This window comes from Coniophora puteana, assembly GCF_000271625.1.
Source record: "Coniophora puteana RWD-64-598 SS2 unplaced genomic scaffold CONPUscaffold_16, whole genome shotgun sequence".
NCBI lineage: Eukaryota > Fungi > Basidiomycota > Agaricomycetes > Boletales > Coniophoraceae > Coniophora > Coniophora puteana.
In genome coordinates, this window is record NW_006913068.1 from 576,865 (window position 1) to 594,155 (window position 17,291).

The 17,291-nt window shown below is 52.4% G+C and overlaps 8 protein-coding genes across 8 annotated transcripts; 6 read left to right on the forward strand and 2 right to left on the reverse strand.

Annotated features, from left to right (window-relative positions):
* Window positions 1-485: 485 nt before the first annotated feature.
* CONPUDRAFT_169375 (uncharacterized protein) lies at window positions 486-1,870 on the forward strand (the record flags this gene model as incomplete). The annotated part of the gene is made up of 5 exons (XM_007776086.1): window positions 486-684; window positions 756-838; window positions 887-910; window positions 965-1,614; window positions 1,674-1,870. The coding sequence occupies exons 1-5, from the start codon at window positions 529-531 to the stop codon at window positions 1,868-1,870; spliced, it is 1,110 nt and encodes a 369-aa protein (XP_007774276.1). The 5' UTR covers window positions 486-528.
* A 525-nt stretch (window positions 1,871-2,395) lies between these two features.
* CONPUDRAFT_169376 (uncharacterized protein) lies at window positions 2,396-3,908 on the forward strand. Its single transcript, XM_007776087.1, has 5 exons — window positions 2,396-2,645; window positions 2,715-2,797; window positions 2,856-2,879; window positions 2,943-3,469; window positions 3,538-3,908. Exons 1-5 carry the CDS (start codon window positions 2,427-2,429, stop codon window positions 3,744-3,746), a joined length of 1,062 nt encoding a protein of 353 aa, XP_007774277.1. The 5' UTR covers window positions 2,396-2,426; the 3' UTR covers window positions 3,747-3,908.
* Window positions 3,909-4,015: 107 nt separating this feature from the next.
* On the forward strand, window positions 4,016-5,679 carry CONPUDRAFT_159027 (uncharacterized protein; the record flags this gene model as incomplete). The annotated part of the gene is made up of 5 exons (XM_007776088.1): window positions 4,016-4,177; window positions 4,256-4,401; window positions 4,453-4,476; window positions 4,529-5,427; window positions 5,483-5,679. The coding sequence occupies 5 exons, from the start codon at window positions 4,016-4,018 to the stop codon at window positions 5,677-5,679; spliced, it is 1,428 nt and encodes a 475-aa protein (XP_007774278.1).
* A 545-nt stretch (window positions 5,680-6,224) lies between these two features.
* On the forward strand, window positions 6,225-8,098 carry CONPUDRAFT_169378 (uncharacterized protein). The gene is made up of 4 exons (XM_007776089.1): window positions 6,225-6,433; window positions 6,530-6,612; window positions 6,670-7,292; window positions 7,372-8,098. Exons 3-4 carry the CDS (start codon window positions 6,872-6,874, stop codon window positions 7,557-7,559), a joined length of 609 nt encoding a protein of 202 aa, XP_007774279.1. The 5' UTR covers window positions 6,225-6,433; window positions 6,530-6,612; window positions 6,670-6,871; the 3' UTR covers window positions 7,560-8,098.
* A 271-nt stretch (window positions 8,099-8,369) lies between these two features.
* Window positions 8,370-10,233, forward strand: CONPUDRAFT_140017 (uncharacterized protein). The gene is made up of 6 exons (XM_007776090.1): window positions 8,370-8,591; window positions 8,655-8,737; window positions 8,789-8,812; window positions 8,869-8,924; window positions 8,978-9,625; window positions 9,715-10,233. The coding sequence occupies exons 1-6, from the start codon at window positions 8,385-8,387 to the stop codon at window positions 9,906-9,908; spliced, it is 1,212 nt and encodes a 403-aa protein (XP_007774280.1). The 5' UTR covers window positions 8,370-8,384; the 3' UTR covers window positions 9,909-10,233.
* A 342-nt stretch (window positions 10,234-10,575) lies between these two features.
* Window positions 10,576-10,980, forward strand: CONPUDRAFT_169380 (uncharacterized protein; the record flags this gene model as incomplete). The annotated part of the gene is made up of 2 exons (XM_007776091.1): window positions 10,576-10,668; window positions 10,787-10,980. A coding segment is annotated over exon 2 (186 nt), but the record flags the coding sequence as incomplete, so codon positions are not given.
* Window positions 10,981-11,757: 777 nt separating this feature from the next.
* Window positions 11,758-13,040, reverse strand: CONPUDRAFT_93346 (ketopantoate hydroxymethyltransferase; the record flags this gene model as incomplete). Its single annotated transcript, XM_007776092.1, has 3 exons — window positions 11,758-11,852; window positions 12,084-12,873; window positions 13,035-13,040. 3 exons carry the CDS (start codon window positions 13,038-13,040, stop codon window positions 11,758-11,760), a joined length of 891 nt encoding a protein of 296 aa, XP_007774282.1.
* Window positions 13,041-15,317: 2,277 nt separating this feature from the next.
* CONPUDRAFT_147171 (uncharacterized protein) lies at window positions 15,318-16,444 on the reverse strand (the record flags this gene model as incomplete). The annotated part of the gene is made up of 2 exons (XM_007776093.1): window positions 16,410-16,444; window positions 15,318-16,326 (listed from the first exon to the last, which is right to left on the reverse strand). The coding sequence occupies exon 2, from the start codon at window positions 16,281-16,283 to the stop codon at window positions 15,318-15,320; it is 966 nt and encodes a 321-aa protein (XP_007774283.1). The 5' UTR covers window positions 16,284-16,326; window positions 16,410-16,444.
* Window positions 16,445-17,291: the final 847 nt, after the last annotated feature.

Genomic DNA, 17,291 nt, shown 5'->3' on the forward strand with positions numbered 1-17,291 from the left:
CCACCCAGAAGAAAGCGCTTTCTGGCCGCCATACACACTTTCCATTGACGCAATGGACATGGGCTACTTCGTTGTTGTAGTCTACAGCGATTCTCGGAGTGTGCATTGTCACTTCATGGACTTCCAGCCAGTCGGTGGGATACAATAACTAGTTTACCCTGATTGTCGTAAGATTTCCTCCTTCATTTCACGTATTGTCGATACCTTTTGGCAGATTGTGTCCAGACACACGAGTTTTCGAGGGTGAACGTGGAAAGGCGTGTTTTGAACGTGTCTCGGCGCGCTGAGCAGCTTGACAGACGTGGGAAGAGTTATATAACACCGGAACTACGGGACTGTGGGGCCGATCAATCCGATCCTTTGTCCGGCCGCTGGTCGAGGGAGGCATGTTCATACTCCCCTCAACCACCTTCATCATAGACCTACTTCCTCCACCGCACCCGACCACATATCCCCAATCTTATGACGAACACATCGCGGGATTCTCTCTATGACTTTCATGTCTTCATCACGTACACTGAAGACAAAATGAGTAGGATGAAAAAGATGGCAATCCCTACCCTTGTCAACATGGCCAAAGACGACATCGCAGAGCTGAAGGCGTACTGTCCCAAGTTCAGGGGTGTGAGACGTGTAGCAGGAGGGATATGGCTCAATTGGCCGGAGTGTACGTACCCAGCCTATGTGAGTAACCATCGCGTCTACCCCTCCCAGTCGCTCAGGGGAGCTAACGCGTAGCGTCCGGCATGCTGCAGAAGAACTACATTGTCAAACGATGGAAGGCACTTGCCAACGCGAGCGATTGGGAGCGGGAGGATCTTTACTACCCTTTGGACATGTAAGCCCTCCGGTCTTGCCCGACTCTCCAGACTGACCGAGGCCTCAGCGAAGATATCAGCTGCTGCGAGAGGTAAGTGTTTTGTATAGGATATATGCGCTCAGGTTGAATGAACAGAACATAAAGGCCTGTCGGGACAAGAATCTTCATCAAACGAACACAAGACGGCACGGTCTTTGAAAACGTTGGTACGCTTCCAGGGGCTCCGATATCCACCATCCGTTGGCAACAGTCACACTCTTCCACGTCCCGCTCGCCTATCACCACTCCCTCTCACCGCTCTGCACGTCTCGAAGACACACCAGAACGCGATACTTACCTCTCTTACTCCGAAGAATCGCCACGGAGTCCTTCAGCTCGTTCGTCTGAATGGCCTGCAGGTCCGTCGCGGAAGGGTCCCGAGCGTTCGCCAACGCAGGCACTAAATCCACCATTAGAGAGTTCATCCCCTCGAAAGAGCATATTCCCTTTTCGCAAGGCCTCAAACCTTGCGTCTCGAATATCAGGCATCAAGCACGAAGATCCAGCGGACAACGACACGAAGCCTGAAATAGTGCACGACAATGGATCCCTCCTCCTATCGTCTAGTGCCTTTGAATCTGACTCTAGGAACGTTGAGGTCGACAAGCCACTCGACGAGTTGACGCGCGAGCTTTACGAGGCGCGGGAGGACATGCGAGAGGCGTATGCGCGTGAGCGGCGAATAGCGAGGGAGCTGGAGCGTCGAGGAGCGAAGAAGCCTGATGGCTGGAAGGAAACGTGGGAGGCTACTTCAGGTGTGCCCGCATCCATGGTCTGATTCTGTTCATGCTACTGACGGCGCGGTGGTTCACAGAGCTTACAGCCAAGCTGGCCGACGTTTCCAAGAAATTCGAGGACGAACGTCGTCTACGGGCGGAGACAGAGCTTTACTTATGTCAAGTGACGGCGGAGAATGGTAGGGTGCCTCTCGTTGTACCGGCGCTGCTTGACGCGTTCATGGAGATATCGAGGCTGTCGGATTCTGTCGATAAAAGGGCCGCGGCTGGGTAATATGGATGTTGGTTTTGTTTGTTCTAGTACCTGTCTGCTGCGCAAAATGTTATGGCGACCAGGTTGGGCGCATATAGCCAGGTGGGAGGTTCAGCTTTGTGTCATTGCGTTTTATCCTTGCTGACATGCCGCTATCGAGCGCAGTTTATCGGCTACTTGTATCCTCTTATATCCAGCTTGTTGCAGCTTGTTGCTCTGCCCCTTGACCGTTGACTGCATTATGAGAGTTGTTCTATACGAACCGGATAACCACCGTCCATTAATTGAGGGTTGGTACGTATTTGCAGCAACCCGTCTCGCGGCACGACACGATTAGGCGTCCACAGCTGAGGCCTGAGGGACAGATACAATACCACTAATATCCAATTCTTGGTCATGATCCAATCATGATCTACATGATATAGCTGACGTCATCATAGGAGATTATAGGGACAGTTGCTTAGGGACAGCGGATGATGTAGTCCATGTGAAATATGGCCTTAATTTCAATGATGAGCATGTCCTCACCTCCTCCGGTCCGCTTGTCGACGAGTCCTCGTTGAATGAAACGTCCACCATGCCTACTCACTCACAGGTTGATTTCCATATCGCCATCAACTACACGGCGGAAAGACGTGCACTGTTCGCTCAATACACTCATACAGAGGCGGCCTACATTGCGATGACAGCCTTGCACGCCCAATTTCACGGTGTTAGGTCAGAACCACATAGTTACGTTTGGGTCAAGGGAGACGAGGCTTTGCAATTGATATGGCAGGACATACACACTTCTACGGTAAGGGTCACCTCCGGTATGTCCCAGGTTGACCACTAACCTTTTCTGGTGAACGCATTCAATTTGCAGGCCGACATGCTAGAGGCAATGTGGCAAAGACTTGCCGCGCCCAAAGAACCGGATGAGTTGGCTGTAAAGGCTACATTGGAAATGTACGTCTCCGCTTATGTGGCGGATATGGTCGCTCTTAACGCTAGGGTTTGGTGTTAGCCATAAGATCTACTTCAGACGATGGTGCGTAATACTCCCTTTTTACCCCTTGGTCATTGGCGATATGTGATCGCTGAGTGATGTCAGGCCTCCGGAAACGCGGCCTCCTTGCAGAGTCGAACAGTCAAATACCTCAGCATCCTCGCTAAACCCTCCGCCAGTGCTAATTTCGCAGGTGTCGTCAGTTCCGTATGCAACGAGCGATCATCATTTCGTTGCTCTTCCAACGGGTAGATCTTCCTCCCTCTCGGGGTCTCCTGTCCCGATCGCCTCATCGCTCGCCGTCTTGCCACCCCACACCAATCTGGCACCCCCAATACCCCGAGACGGGCGAATATCGGTAACTCAACCGGTGCTACCAAACCATCCGGGGTTGGAGTATAATCCTCCATCAAGTGAAGAACTAAGTCGACAAGGACCGGGTGTTCATTCGTTATCTCCGCCTAAATCATCACCCAATGAGAGCAAAGAGGACGCGATACGAAGACTGACAATCGAGCTTGAGCACACGCAGAATCAAATGATATCGGCTCACACCCGGGAGCTTCAGATCAGACGCGAGCTCGAGTGGCTAGATGGCTGTAAGCGCGTCGACGAGACACTTACCACCGCGCGTGAGCTCTCTCTTCGTCTGTTTCATGCAATAGTTCATAGAGCGCTGATTAACATCGTCGTATTACAGAGCTCAGTGCCGAACTGCATGCCGTCGCCCGAGTTGCTCAGGCTGAGCGAAGGCGACGTATGGATGTCGAGACAATGTTGGGGCAAGCCAACGCGGATATCAGGAGATCTGTCGTTGCTCCAGCGCTTCTTGATATGGTGAGGGAGATTTCGACGCTGGCGGAGGTGGTTGGGGATGGTGTCATGCCCGCCACGGGTGCTCACTATTAGTACTTTACTGAGCCACGACAGCTTCCGGTTATCCTCTTTCTGCATTCTGGAAGAATATACCTTTTGATTTTACGCTTCTAAAATTCAATGACGAAAATATCGCACAGTATTATAACAGTTTATATCTTGATTTGTAGCGACTTTATTATCGAACTATCGCTCCGCACGCGAGATACCGCACAGCCACACGGATCAGGCACCGAGGTTTTGCCACGGACTTGAGCTCCATCGAACACGCCGAAAGCAGCTCCTTCCCAACCTCCATCGTCATGGCTGACTGCCCAGATCCAGTTGTGCACTTTGACTTTCACGTCTTCATCAAGTACAAGGCTGAAAGCAACATATTCGTCTTAGGTCAAAAAGACTTTGTACAGACAGTCATACAGGACATTCAGGCGCTTCGCTCCGCTCTACCAAAGCGCGACAGCATTGTTCGTTACCCGGCCGTGCAGTGGGTTCAGCTCAGTTGGCTGAACATAACGAGCAGTTCTGTAAGGATTTGTTTAAAGATATATGCCCATGCTTACACTCCTCTTTGTGTACCTTGGACGGTGCCATTCGGGTATCTTCAGGAAACAACCTTAGTGCACAAGTGGGCGAAGATAGCCAATCGAACTGATGACGGGATCGAGGAGTTGTGGAACGATTTGGAAATGTACGTCCGTTATCTGAGGTAGCGACCCGTCATGTCTGACATTGACCTCAGCGAGAAAATCGCCCTCAGGCGATGGTGAGCATCTGGAGTCTTTGCGGCTCGCCTACAAAACTTCTGAGCGTTTCAGTCCGCCAGGCTCTCGATTGAAGCCGCCGTCTTCGCTGGGGATTGGTACAACTACACCCCAAACAGTCCCCCGTAACTATACAGCATCGGGATCTCCACCACAGAAAGCTCCATCCCCCTTCACGAAAAGCAACGTTGCTGTCGTCACAACAGACTCGACACCTGTGCCACCTTCTCAAACTAGAACTGCGCCAGCCTTTGCTCTTCCCAGAAAACCTGCAGCATTTACTGGTCAGGTGCAATTCTCGTCTGCTCTGCGTACAGCGCGGTCTCTCGCTTCGTCACAGACAGGAACAGGACCTGTTTCCGCACCTCCTGCTATGGCATCCCAGGCCGCACAGCCACTTCAGGCAGTGGGTACACTTCCTTTGACTTCTACGCAGGCACGACCACCCTCCTATGCAAGGTCGGCGCCCGTCTCAGCACCTCCTCCTGGTGCGAAGCCAGTCGTTCAACCCCAGGCAGTGGTTTCGTCTACCTTGCCTACGACAAAGGCTCCGCCTCCTCCACAGGGAAGAGCAGCCCCTGTCTCCTCTCCTGCTGCCGCGAAGGTTTCCGCTCCGACGACCCGGGTTGGCGATCTGGATGTTTCCTCATTGCTCCCAGCAGCAAGTACTACGACAGCTAGCTCAGCGGTATCGAGAGGCCCTAACGTCCCGGCCGCACCTGCTTCGAACCCAGCAGCGATTCCGATCGCGAACGGCAGTGGTGCTAATACGCCGGCCACCGCAGCTGCTTTATCGAGCGCGGACCAAGAAAAGGTTCGGGTGTTGACCATTCTTCTGGCAGAGGCACAGGCGAAAATGAAGGACGCCCATCACCATGCGCACTTGCATAAGTCTCGGCTCAAACATCTAGGTGCTTGGAAGCCCGAGGCAGAAGATTCGCGGACCACTGCTGGTGATTAACCATTGTTCTTGCATTTTTTTATTTGCTAACGACCACCGGCTTTCAGAGCTCGTTATGGAGCTGAATGATGCTAAGGCGGCTCTTCAAGTCGAGCGTCGGCGGCGGTTACAAGTTGAGAAACAGCTTGAGAAGGCGAACTTAGAGCGGGAAAGTCAGGCGCTCATGTTCCCGGTGCTGCTCGAGGCCTTCAAGGAGATCTCTACGTTGGCGGATGCGGTCGCCGATGCCCCAATGGAGACGTGACCGAATTCAACTTACAAGATGCATGACGGCGCTTAGAGGCGGAGGCTAGCAATGTTTGTGCAGCTCGGGGCAGGGCCCGTTCTGAGGACTGCAGTCTTTGGCTCCATGTGCAACCTCGATGCATGGTTGGAGAGGGCACACCCATGGAGGCGTCCATAGTGCGCACTCTTCATGAAAGTAATGTGCAAGCTGGATACCAGCGACAAACGAGCACTCTGTGCTTTTGCCAGGCGCACTGGAGTTGGCAAACTATGCCCTCAGGGACCGGATCATCCATGTAATCGTCCTATTTCTTTAGTCATGTCTTCCTCTCGAACTTTCAGTTTATGTTCTTTATCGTTATCACGAAATGCCGCTGTACCATGATAGTATTTTAACTTGACCGAAAAGCCGACGGAAGCGTCGGCCATCGAAGCAGGTACAGCCTTGTACAGCCACGCGGTTCCCAGGCACCGGATCCTTTTCGCCTACAAAGGTGACGTGAGCGGCCACAGCAATGTGCTAAGTTACTCGTTCCGAAACACCCAAGACCATGTCCTCCTATCGAAAGACAAACTCATTGTTTGACTTCCACGTCCTCATCCTATATTACCCACGGAAAAGGGCTCACCTTACCAATCCGGAAGTCGCCTTCCGGATAACCAAAGAGGACGTCCAGGAGCTTCGTGCATTTCAGCCGAAACGAGGTAACGTCACGTACGTCGACGAATGGGGATGGTTGCAGTTGAGTTGGCCGGGGGTTACTCACAATGTGGTAGGTCCCCATGTGCATAAGCTCTGCGGATGCTCATGCAAGTGTCTCTTGTCACGGATCGCATACAACGATACGCGATTGTCGTCTACACTACAGGAAAAGACGCTCGTTGCTCGTTGGGAGAAGGTTGTGCATTCAACGGGGAGGGAGGTGGATGACCTGAGGAATGATTTGGAAATGTAAGTATGGCAATGACATGGCAAAGCATTGACGACTAAATCCGGGTTTGACTTCAGCGAGGACATCCAGCTCTGTCGCTGGTAAGTTCATGCTAAGTTCATGCACACTCCGTCATAGAGAGCATTGACCGCGTACTGTTGTAGTCGTCCTGGAGCCCCGGCGCGAATCCCAGTCCCCAGAGCTCATGCAAACCTACTAGAGTATCACCAATGGCTCTCCACATCCTCTATTACCTCTCAAGGCTCTGCACTGCCCAGCATGCATGCTGTGTCTCAGACACAGACGAGGACATCGCCCGATGTTGATCTTTCTGCTACGCTGCCTCCGGCATCTCAGATATCCTCCGCCTCACTCGCCAATGGCCTTCCTCCACGTCCAGCATCAACTGCATCTGCGACCGCACTCTCAGGCTTAGAACATTTACAAGCTATACCCATGTCCGTCCAATCTACCACACATACATCCACCTCCCTTGAGACGGGCGGCAAACCATCAGAATCTTCTCCTGCACGAACCCCTGAACTTATAGAAGCGGAGGTCGTCATATTGACCGAGGCTCTCGCTGTCACTCAAGCACAACTGAGAGAAGCGCGTGCAAGAGAGGTTGGAATCAAACGCAGCCTAAATAGCCTTGGCGCCCGTCCATTAGAGAGTGAAGAGGAATTGCGGACCAATGCTGGTAAGCCAATGGCTTCCTCTCTTCAAGCGTCTTATCGTCTTCTTCATGATGTCTCAGTCCTGAACTCTGATCCTGATAGAACTTCTATCCGAGCTCAATGCCGCCAAAGAAGAAGCTCGAGTTGAGCGTCGCCGAAGAATCCAGGCAGAGACACGGCTCGAAGAGGTGAAAGCAGAGCGCCAGACCCCCTTCGTCGTCCCAGCGCTGCTCGAGATTTTCAAAGAGATCTCAACAGTGACGGAATCCGTTAGCAGTGTGGTGTGCTAAGACGGCGTAGGAGGCTCTTTAGAGTTCACGCCAGGATGAATGGGGCGTGAGCTAAAGAGCCAGTATCATTCGGATACCAAATCACTCCCAAAATCCACTCGCTCGCTATCTGTCTGTATGCCTCCGAGTCTCCGAGACCGCCAACTACCCTCATTCTTCACAATCCGGCCTCGTTCACTATTTGAGCAATGTGGACGGGTGCGCCGTCAGCAGAAACAGGGCTCGCGTCTGTTACCGTTTCGATGGCGAGCCTTCGCTTCTCACACCTATCCTAATCCTAGGGCTTCACCTACTATCTGTCCGCGGCAGGGCACTGGCCTGCCAGTTCGCAGTGGGGCTGCATAGGTGCCTCAAGCTTCATGGACGTACGCGATGCGGGCTTTACCCCTCACATTCACACAATGATAACATCAAACCAAATCAAAATATTCATCCCTGTCCCGCCGTTTGTCTCCTTTATCACCACCCCTGCTGGTTTACCTACGAGATGACATCACCATCGTGTACATGATGTTCAGTCAGGAAGCGTCCTCTTTATTTATTCAACGTCAAGTGTTTGAGCGAACATCTATTTTCAGGTAAAGACTATGCATGTCTTATGTGACTATAATTACAACAAACGTGGGTCTACCCTCTGAGTTTTCGTTCATCACCGACCAATGCGTGTTGACGCGGATGCGTCGGCCCACGCGAGCGTTAATTAGAGTTGCACAGCCATGCGTCGGGAGCAGTCAGGCATGGTTTTCAGCGCGTCCAGGGCAATCTCAGGGCTTGTCTTCTTCACATTGCCCTGTCTCACTCCTATACGTGTCACCCCCGAACCCAATGACCGACGCGGCCATCGACCTTCGTGTCATCATCCAGTATACGCAGGAGAAGTGGGGGCTTATTGGCAACTCGATGGACGCGATTCGGATAACGCAGAGGGACATCGAGTTTCTGAGCGCGCAGCAGCCGTTGACGCAGAACATCATCTTTTACGCGACGAACGGATTTGTGATATTGAGTTGGACAGGTGTAGCGGGTGCTGCGGTGAGTGTTATAAGCTACTTGGCTGCCGCGTTAATATGTTGACAACGAGGCTCAACATCATAGAGGAAAGCGTTGGTACCGCGATGGAGGAGGCTCTCCGACCAGCACGACCATGAGATGCACGAACTCAGAACAAAGATTGGAATGTACGTCTGAAATCTGTCGTACAAAAGCATAGACTGATGCCGGCTCTGCAGTCTCAGGATCGTATGCAATGTCTCGTACGTGCCAATCGCTCTTGTCCAGACAGCGAGGCTCATTTATCACGTTCCACCAGACCTCACGGGAACTATCGGCCGCCTGGTGGCACGTTAACCCGGAACTACATCCAAGGTTTGGGCATGTAATCGTCGTTCACTTAGCGCTGCTCAGACTCTGGTTACCAGCTGCGGTATCGGGCGTTGCTAGCCATAATGGCGCTGCTATCTCTTCTGCCCCTATTACCTCCTCTGCTCCCGTTTCCCAAAGTCACGTTACCCCTCAAGCTGGGCCTTCAACGTCCTCCTCAGCACGTGTTCCCTCTATTTCATTGATAGCTGGAACGAGTTCTTTAGACGACGGTATCCCTGCTCTCTCTGCTTCAAAACCAACAAGTGGCGTACGGAACGGCGCCGTTGCGAGCACATTCTCAGACCCTCAGTGGCGTCACAATGTTACGACTACTTCAGCAGCCCCTCAGGCTGAGAATGCCCAGCTGGAATACATAACACCACTCTCTCGAACTAATACCCAGGGTTCTCCCGGAATTCATTCTTTGGTTCCCGTAATGCCTCCTCCCCAGCCCACAAGTGAACCTCCTCCTATTCCACCAGCACACCTCGAAGTCCCGGCGAGATCCACTGACGCAAATGTCGTCTCGTCGCTGACAAGGATAACCGCTCAAAGCCGGGAGGAGTACACCCAAAGACTGTTCATGCTTATGGACAAATCCGAGGAACAGTTGCGACTGGAACGGGCGAAGATATATGTTCTCAAGTCCCAGCTGGAGCGGATTGGTGTTCGCAGGCGCGTCGAGGAACCGCGAACGGTTGAAGGTAAGCTATCTTTGGCCCTTTACCTTTATCAACCATCGTATACTATACTACACCAAGGATATAATACTGATAGAACACGTACACGACAGGCGTCACTGCACAGCTGGATGCTACTCTGCACGTTCTTGAAGTCGAGCGCCGGAGGCGAGTGGAGGCGGAGAAGCAACTCCAGGAAATGGCCACGGAGCGTCAGGGATTTCAGCATCTTGTTCCTGCGATGCTTGAAGTATTTCAGGAAGTGTCTTCGGTGACGGACGCTCTCGCTTCCGGGACCGGTCCTTAGGCGCATATTGTTGTTCGGGCCGAATGAGTCGGATCCTTGCTCAAAGTTACACATGATTCATCCTGGACATTGCACTTTGGGATACTGTGAGCAGTCCTAATAGCAAGGCCATGCAGTCGTCATTTTTCCCGGGCAAGCTTCGTCAATACTGACCTTTCGCTTCTTGCGTCCAACCTTGGTCCGACCAAGCCGTCGGATGTTGCGGAATTAGCGCATACATCTACTGTTTCTAAGCTTGGTGACTCCTTCACACTACTTGGTCTTATTTTACGACGTCATTTACTCTAGTATCTATGTCCTGGGAATTGTACATTATATGACTCGCTACTGCTAGTTCATGCTGATTTTTGCTTGCTGGATCTGAATTGGACCCGTGCGATTTCAAGCAAAGTGGCACAGCCACCGACGGTGTCTGACGCGTTTTGTTGCGCTGCCAGTGCATGTCCTCCTAAGTCTATCTCCCCCTCGTTGAAGTATCGAGCGAGTTTTCCTCAAGGTTCGTCTGTTAAGTCTTTATAATAACGTGTGGAGTACTAATCGTAGCCTGTGTGCTGGGCCATTGCTAGCCACAGCCCGATGTCGCGTTCCAGCACCAAGGTTGACATGACACCCCACTGACGTCGAGCCGGGATGCCTAGCCGACGGCGTCTTCGTTTTCTTAGCCGCGCAGACGCTCTCTGAGCTGAACGACGACGCGCGAATCCAGCTTCGGGGAACGTCAAACTTGCTTGCAAAAGAGGGCTTATTGTATTGGAGACTCGTGCGTCACACGTGTTTACCTTGTGGATCCAATCTAGAACTGATACTTAACTTAACCTTGGCCATCCCCTCGCCTCAATCTCTCTCGTGCCCTTCCTGCTCTGCCCCTTATTTTACAGCCCAGCCATGTTCGACCCATCTCGAACACTCTCCCTTGAATCACTGCAGTCAAAGTCCGCTGCACCTGAACCCGTGTTTCGTCGCCGCAAGCGACCTCGGAACGAAGGCCTGCGCAGGGACCGGAGGAGCAGGAGCCGATCACGTAGCCCCGAGCGCACAGTTCGCGCTCGGTTATCTTCGCCGGATTCTCCGCGTAATAGCGCGCGTTTTCATCCCTCACGACGTTCTCGCAGTCCTAGCCCCACCCTTCGCCGTCGTGAAGATCGTTCACCGCCACCCAGAAGGAGGCTATCTTCACCCCGTCGTGAAAGCCGAGATCGCCGCTCAATCAGCCCACCTTCCTCCTCAACCTCCGCCGATCGATCCTTCATCCGTAAAAGAGAGCCCCACTCGCCGTCAAGAAGCATATCGGAATGCGGTCGGGACAAACCTGAAAGGTCGGCATACCAGCGCCAGCCTTCAACCCGTCAAGACAAAATATCGCTCTATAAACAAGATGTATGGGACGCCCGTAGCGTCAAGCGTGCCGCGCACGCGCGAGAGATGCGCGCTGTGCGCGAGCTGATGCGCTTGGGGGAGCGGGTGCCAGCTGCGGCGGATCACGGGTGGGAGGACGATGACAGTGAGTCTCTACAGTATATCTGTGTGTGGTGAATCCTCTTCCTCGTGCTTACGCGAACGACTTTAGCGTTTATTGCCGAGCTGAAGAGCGTGACGGATGCCTTTGAACGAGAACGGCGCAAACGCAAGCGCGCCGAGAAAGAACTCGCGGGTATGAAGGCGGCACACGAGACGCCGTTTCTTGTACCGGCGTTACTCGAGGCTTTCGTGGAGATCGATAAGTTGGCGGAGCATGAGCCGCGCTCCACCAGGGGCGCTCAGACGAGGAGCGTATCACGATCTTGGCAAGAACCATGACTCGATTTCCCTCTCGGTGCGTCGTGGCAATCAACAGGCTACTGTCATTTACTTACCGTGTGGCAGTCATCTTCTCGCTTACCCAAATTAAAGGCTCCATCTTACTCCTAACTTCACTACCAGCAACGCAACCACTGAGCACCCACACTAATACTTAATCAGATATATTTTCTGACTGCAATGGGCGCTGGCAATCTAATTTAGTGAACATTCAATCTATTGTCATTGAAGTGATATGGTGAATTTCTACATTCACAGGCTCTAAATTTGGCACTAACTTCGTCTGACTTGGGCACTACTCCGCTTTAGCCGGCGGAGACACCCAACTGTGATCGCCCTCCATTTCTAGAAACTGCCTGAACTGCTCGAGATTCATACCATAACTCTCTTCTTCCATACTCGGGAATGAGCCGTCCTTCACCGCATCTACGAAACTCGTAATGCCCTTCTGCACTTCGCCCCTGACGTCCGCGAACCTCCGCACGAACTTTGCTTTGTGACCAAGCCAGGTTGCCATTACGTCGTCATAAACTAACACTTGCCCGCTGGTCCACGGCCCGGCTCCTATTCCAATTGTCGGGATCTTCAGCCGCGACGTTATATACGCGCCGAGCTCGTGAGGGATTGCCTCCAGCACTATCGAGAATGCACCAGCGTCCTCGAGCGCGAGCGCGGCGTGCAGGATCTCCCTCGCGCCCTGCGCCGTCCGCCCCTGCACGCGGTACCCCGACAACGCGGTGTGCCGCTGAGGCGTCAGCCCGACGTGCGCCATAACGGGTATACCGATGCGGGTGAGCGCCCGGACCGAGTCTACGAGCTCGATTCCGCCCTCCATTTTGACGCCCTCAGCATGGCCCTCCTGGAGCATGCGCACCGCGGCTGCCACTGTGTCGTTCGGGCCGCGGAAGTAGCTCCCGAATGGGAGGTCGCCGACGAGGAACGGGGCGGAGGCGCCGCGCGCGACGGCGCGGCAGTGGTGGATCATCTCGTCGAGCGTGAGGCGCGATGTGCTGTCGTACCCGAGGCAGACCTGCGCGAGGGAGTCGCCGCAGAGGATCATGTCGACGCCGTGCGTGTCGCATGCGCGTGCGGTGAGGAAGTCGTACGCGGTCATCATGGTGACGGGTGTTCCTGCAGCGCGCCGCTTGTTCAGCGACTGGATGGTGATCTTTTTATGGGCTGCTTGGGTGGTAGAGTGTGCATGTGAGTACAGGAAGGTTTGAAGAATGACTAAATGGACAGACCGGCGGATAGAGAGTCCTGTGCTGTCTCTTTCGCAAGTGGGCGTGCGCTCATCCATCGCCGGAATATGCATCCCCGGAGGTTTGCAGTCATGGTAGGCGCTCGAAGAGTAAGCATTGTAAGAAAGATTTGTGCGAGAACTATGAGGTGACCGAGTCTTTATAACAGCCCGTCTGCGGTGGTTGATGAACAATGAGTACTGAGTGTTCGAACAGAGCGAGAGCAAGCTGGCAGTTTATATTCTTTACTACTGGCTAAATTTGAGTCTAGTGTGCGATGTCGAACGTAATGCCAGTACTTGAATGGAAATAGAATGGACGTACATTGGGCTATGCTTGGATCGCGTAGCACATGCTGAAAACACGAACGTGATATGAAGGTCGCTTGCTCCTGGAAGCAAAGGGGCCAGATGCATTCCGCAATAATCGGAGTCCGTTTTCGAAGTCGATCTTACCACCGGGAAAACGCCCCGGACCGCAACGTTGCCGCAATCTGTTTCGTGTCCCAGTTTGTGAACGTTTCCTGAGTCTGTTTCACAACCATTGAAGCCCTGGCTTGCATGTGAGAGCTTCTTGTTCGGGCATCCTTTAGCCCTTTGTCTTTGCTATTGCTCCGTTACCGTCTCCATTCTTTGTGCAATGCCACCATATCTATCGTCTCGGCTAGAGGCGTCCATAGAATAGCAGTGGCGAGGCCACAATTTAAGAAAACTGTACGGTTCGTTCCATCGATCCATTACAATGGCGCACTAGTACCTAAGTAACAGATACTACTCTATACTATGACTGCATATTAGTTAATTCGTAACGACCAAGATCGCTGTCATACCCAATGTTGGTCCGTGTCGATTGTTATACATCTGAGTGTTTTGGCCGTCCCCGTCGGCGGTTCGGCGCGTTTGGCGTGCCAGGCTCATACCAATGTGTCGACACGCGGAAGCGCAACGGAAGGGCGGGCCCTAAAACCAATTATAAGCAACTTGACAATCGTGCGCAGATTCGCCTGATTGGCTCGGGACGATAGGGATCACCCGCTGACATTTCTTACTATAGGCGACTCTTCTCCGTCTGATAAGAGCTCATGGCATGCTACAGATGTCCAGCGCTGTCGTCCGAAGGTATTTAGTGATGAAAGAAAATGACTGATCATTGGTTCGATATGCTACTTCCTGTCTCTTTCAGATTTTCGCCAATACATACACAAGTAGAACAAGGTGACCTGATTTATATATATATCGATGTCATTTGTTGATCGTTTGCAGAATCGATTGGTGGGCCTAGGGTGATAGTGGCATCACCCACTAGCATGCCTCATTATAGGCCACTCATTTCCATCTGATAACATTAACAGATGACCAGGCCGATGAGATTAGCGAGAGACTTGCACCTCAAATAAAGGCCCTTGCATCCTCTCTACTTGCGCGGTGTTGATCCCCCCTCTTCCCCTCAAACTCACTCCGTGAGTCCTTGAAGTTCTGATAATGTCCCTCCCAGACATGATCGACTGTGTGTGTGTTCAAACAGGGTCTGATTCTGATTGTAACACTTTGTTGGAGCATACACGCTGTCATCATTATCAAGATTCGGTTTTATTGTCCTCTGGGGATAAACACTATAGTATACAGTTCCCGACGTAGGAGACTGGTTATCGCGATAGAAGGGGAGCTGGACGAGTGCGTGCCAGTGTGGGTTAATGCAGTGAACAAGAAGGTAAAAGACATAGGCGGGATTACACGCTGAGGATTTTATACCCCAGTTTTATGCGGATGCGCAGTGTACGAGTTTATAGTATAAACGTACTTGGAGAGCTTCTGTCTCATGTTTTCCTGAAACCGAATCTAAAATAAATCGCGCAGATATTCGTTGAACTGTATGAAACGGGAGAATGGATCGGATAGGCGGGATCTGGAAAGCCTCATATAGGTGAGTCTTCTCCATCTGATAGCGATATGTAGATCAAGGGCCGGGCGCCGATGACTTGCGATAAGCTCGTGGTTTAAACGTTTATATACAGCCCCTGTTTTCTTGCTTCTTGTGTCGCTTTCATCAACTAGCAGCGGTGTCGACTGAGGGTATGTTCATGCAATGTGTGATTTGAGCACATTGGTTGAGCATACTCATACCCATCCCGTTTTAATACCCTACGGAGTCATTCCGTCACACGATCCTAACTCCAGACTCGGATTCCTGCAAATATGATGACTCAATGTCCGATCATGATGGTTGCCCTGATAATGTCAACTGCAATAGTCGGTCCGTCTCATGTACTATCCACGCCCTTTTTAATCCTTGCCAACATAGACACTAGCAGAACAAATGGGCTTGGCTGTTTATCAGATTTAACAAAGTGTACGATTATCGAGCTTCCCTCCTAGTACTCATCGCGAGCCCACGCTGCGATGCACTCCCGTCCAATGTGCATACGAGCTAATCCAGCTGAAGATGATGTATGTTCATGCAACGTGTGAGGATATCTTTCAGACATGGCGGGGAAGATCAGATACTGTGTCACCTCCATCCCTCCTGGTGCGCCCACGCCGCCCCAACTCAAGTTGGGGGCGCCAAATGCCACAGCCGCCGTGTGAACGTGGCAGCACGCACCCTGATACCTGCGGGTGCGTAGTGTAGGAGCGAAAAATCCCTGTCCCACGTCTTCCCGAAAGCGAACCCAATCCAAGTCGTGCAGAGGGCCAACCACAGAAAACGTGCGCATCCTCCAGACGGGTGGCGTCCGACGCACCTGCTCAGTGAGATCTACGTCATCCTCATCGGCACTGGAAGGTCTGTTAACTGCCTTGACCAAGTAGAGTGCTGTCTCGTCGACCGCGACGTCGCACGCAGTAAGGAGGATGGGAGCGAACAGTGCACTGGAGACAGACGTCGCTGCCTTCGACATAGCGCGATCGTGGGCAGCCTGCTCTATAGTAGTCGGGAAGGAACGAGCGAATACGGGCCCAGGAGGCGGAAGATACCCCATGAAGATCCTATGAATCTTCCCCGAGTACTCGAACCAAAGACGGGACTTGGGACCCGGCCGGTGGGTATTGTTATAGGCCTGTTGGGCTTGCAGCGTTTCTTGAAATAGGATGACCTCGCTGTGGGTCGGGAGGACCAAAGTGTGGACCAGGGAACACAGAGCGGCTGGACGGAGCGTAGAGTTGATGTGACAGAGACTCATAAGCTCTGCGTAAGGGCTGCCGCCGTCGGCGAGGAGACTAAAGTCGGGCGTCGCGGCGATCGAAACAATGTGCCACATGACGTCAAAGTGGAGAGAAACTTGAGAAGTTGGCAGAGGTTGTTGCACCTCATTTGCCGGAGGAGATGGAATGGCGGACATGGGAAACTTGAAGAATGAATGATAATGAATGAACGATAGTATCCTGAGGTGAAGAAGACAAGAGGGTCTGCTTGAGCATGCATTGACATCGAGTTATATATGCTGCGGGCCCTCCAGACTTCTCACCTTCTATACCGGGGCCAGATGGTGCTATGTTTGAAGTCTCGACCCTTGGGAAACGAGGAAGGAATGATTGCCGATGTCAATCCTCGAGAACAATGCAGAATTGATATGGATTTCTTCAGAGTCCGAGGTTGTACTGAATAGAATGTTAGCCTTATGCAATGCTTATCATGGGGCCAGGTCTTCATTTAAATTTGATGCATTGATATGGGGTGCGTACCGAACGTGTGCCCGAGACTCCCTGCGGGTGATCAACAGGGTGACCAGGAGGCGTTTCCCTTGGCTGGCGAGTCGGCTGAGCCCACGCTTAGTCTATCGCACTGCCAGCGACTCACGCAACCGCCAAGGGGTGCATTCACCTGTCATACCATGAGTTTTGAAGAGTTCCCTGCTCCAGCGCAAGGAAGTGATCGTTAAAGTAGCGAAGGGTTACACTTACACACAGTACCCTGCACTGCTTACTAGCGCTTACTTTGGACGTACGTTGAATTGCACTTTCGACTTGACTTGATTTGCTTGTGTTTGCTTCGCCTCTTGCTGTTTATGCCTTAATTTCCAGCGTGGGGCAACAGGGGCAGTGACACACCCTACAAATGTCAATTAATTTACGCTTGCCATCGGAGCCTCGTATGAGACGACCTGTCCACGTCTGATGGAGTTTGACTCCCTTCCCTTAAGTCAGTACCTCACTCATGTATGAAGGCACAACAAAACTGAACGCACGTTTCAGGGATACGACACATCATCCCACCTTGCATCCCAAGCAAGAGCGACCGGGACCTCTCGAAGGAGCGGCAATGGAGACGATGCGCTCCAAGACGTGGAAGATGATACGAAAAGCCTGCCGTGATTTATTCAAGCTAAGCACACCGTGACTCAAGAATG

Bases quoted from the DNA above. Each gene is read 5' to 3' on its own strand.
- CONPUDRAFT_140017 (XM_007776090.1), top strand. From the start codon at position 8,385: ATGACCGACGCGGCCATCGACCTTCGTGTCATCATCCAGTATACGCAG. The intron at 8,592-8,654 runs GTGAGTGTTATA...TCAACATCATAG, and splicing joins CAGGTGTAGCGGGTGCTGCG to AGGAAAGCGTTGGTACCGCG. The intron at 8,813-8,868 runs GTACGTGCCAAT...ACGTTCCACCAG, and splicing joins AGGATCGTATGCAATGTCTC to ACCTCACGGGAACTATCGGC.
- CONPUDRAFT_169378 (XM_007776089.1), top strand. From the start codon at position 6,872: ATGCATGCTGTGTCTCAGACACAGACGAGGACATCGCCCGATGTTGAT. The intron at 7,293-7,371 runs GTAAGCCAATGG...TGATCCTGATAG, and splicing joins GGAATTGCGGACCAATGCTG to AACTTCTATCCGAGCTCAAT.
- CONPUDRAFT_169376 (XM_007776087.1), top strand. From the start codon at position 2,427: ATGCCTACTCACTCACAGGTTGATTTCCATATCGCCATCAACTACACG. The intron at 2,880-2,942 runs GTGCGTAATACT...GAGTGATGTCAG, and splicing joins AAGATCTACTTCAGACGATG to GCCTCCGGAAACGCGGCCTC. The intron at 3,470-3,537 runs GTGAGCTCTCTC...GTCGTATTACAG, and splicing joins CGAGACACTTACCACCGCGC to AGCTCAGTGCCGAACTGCAT.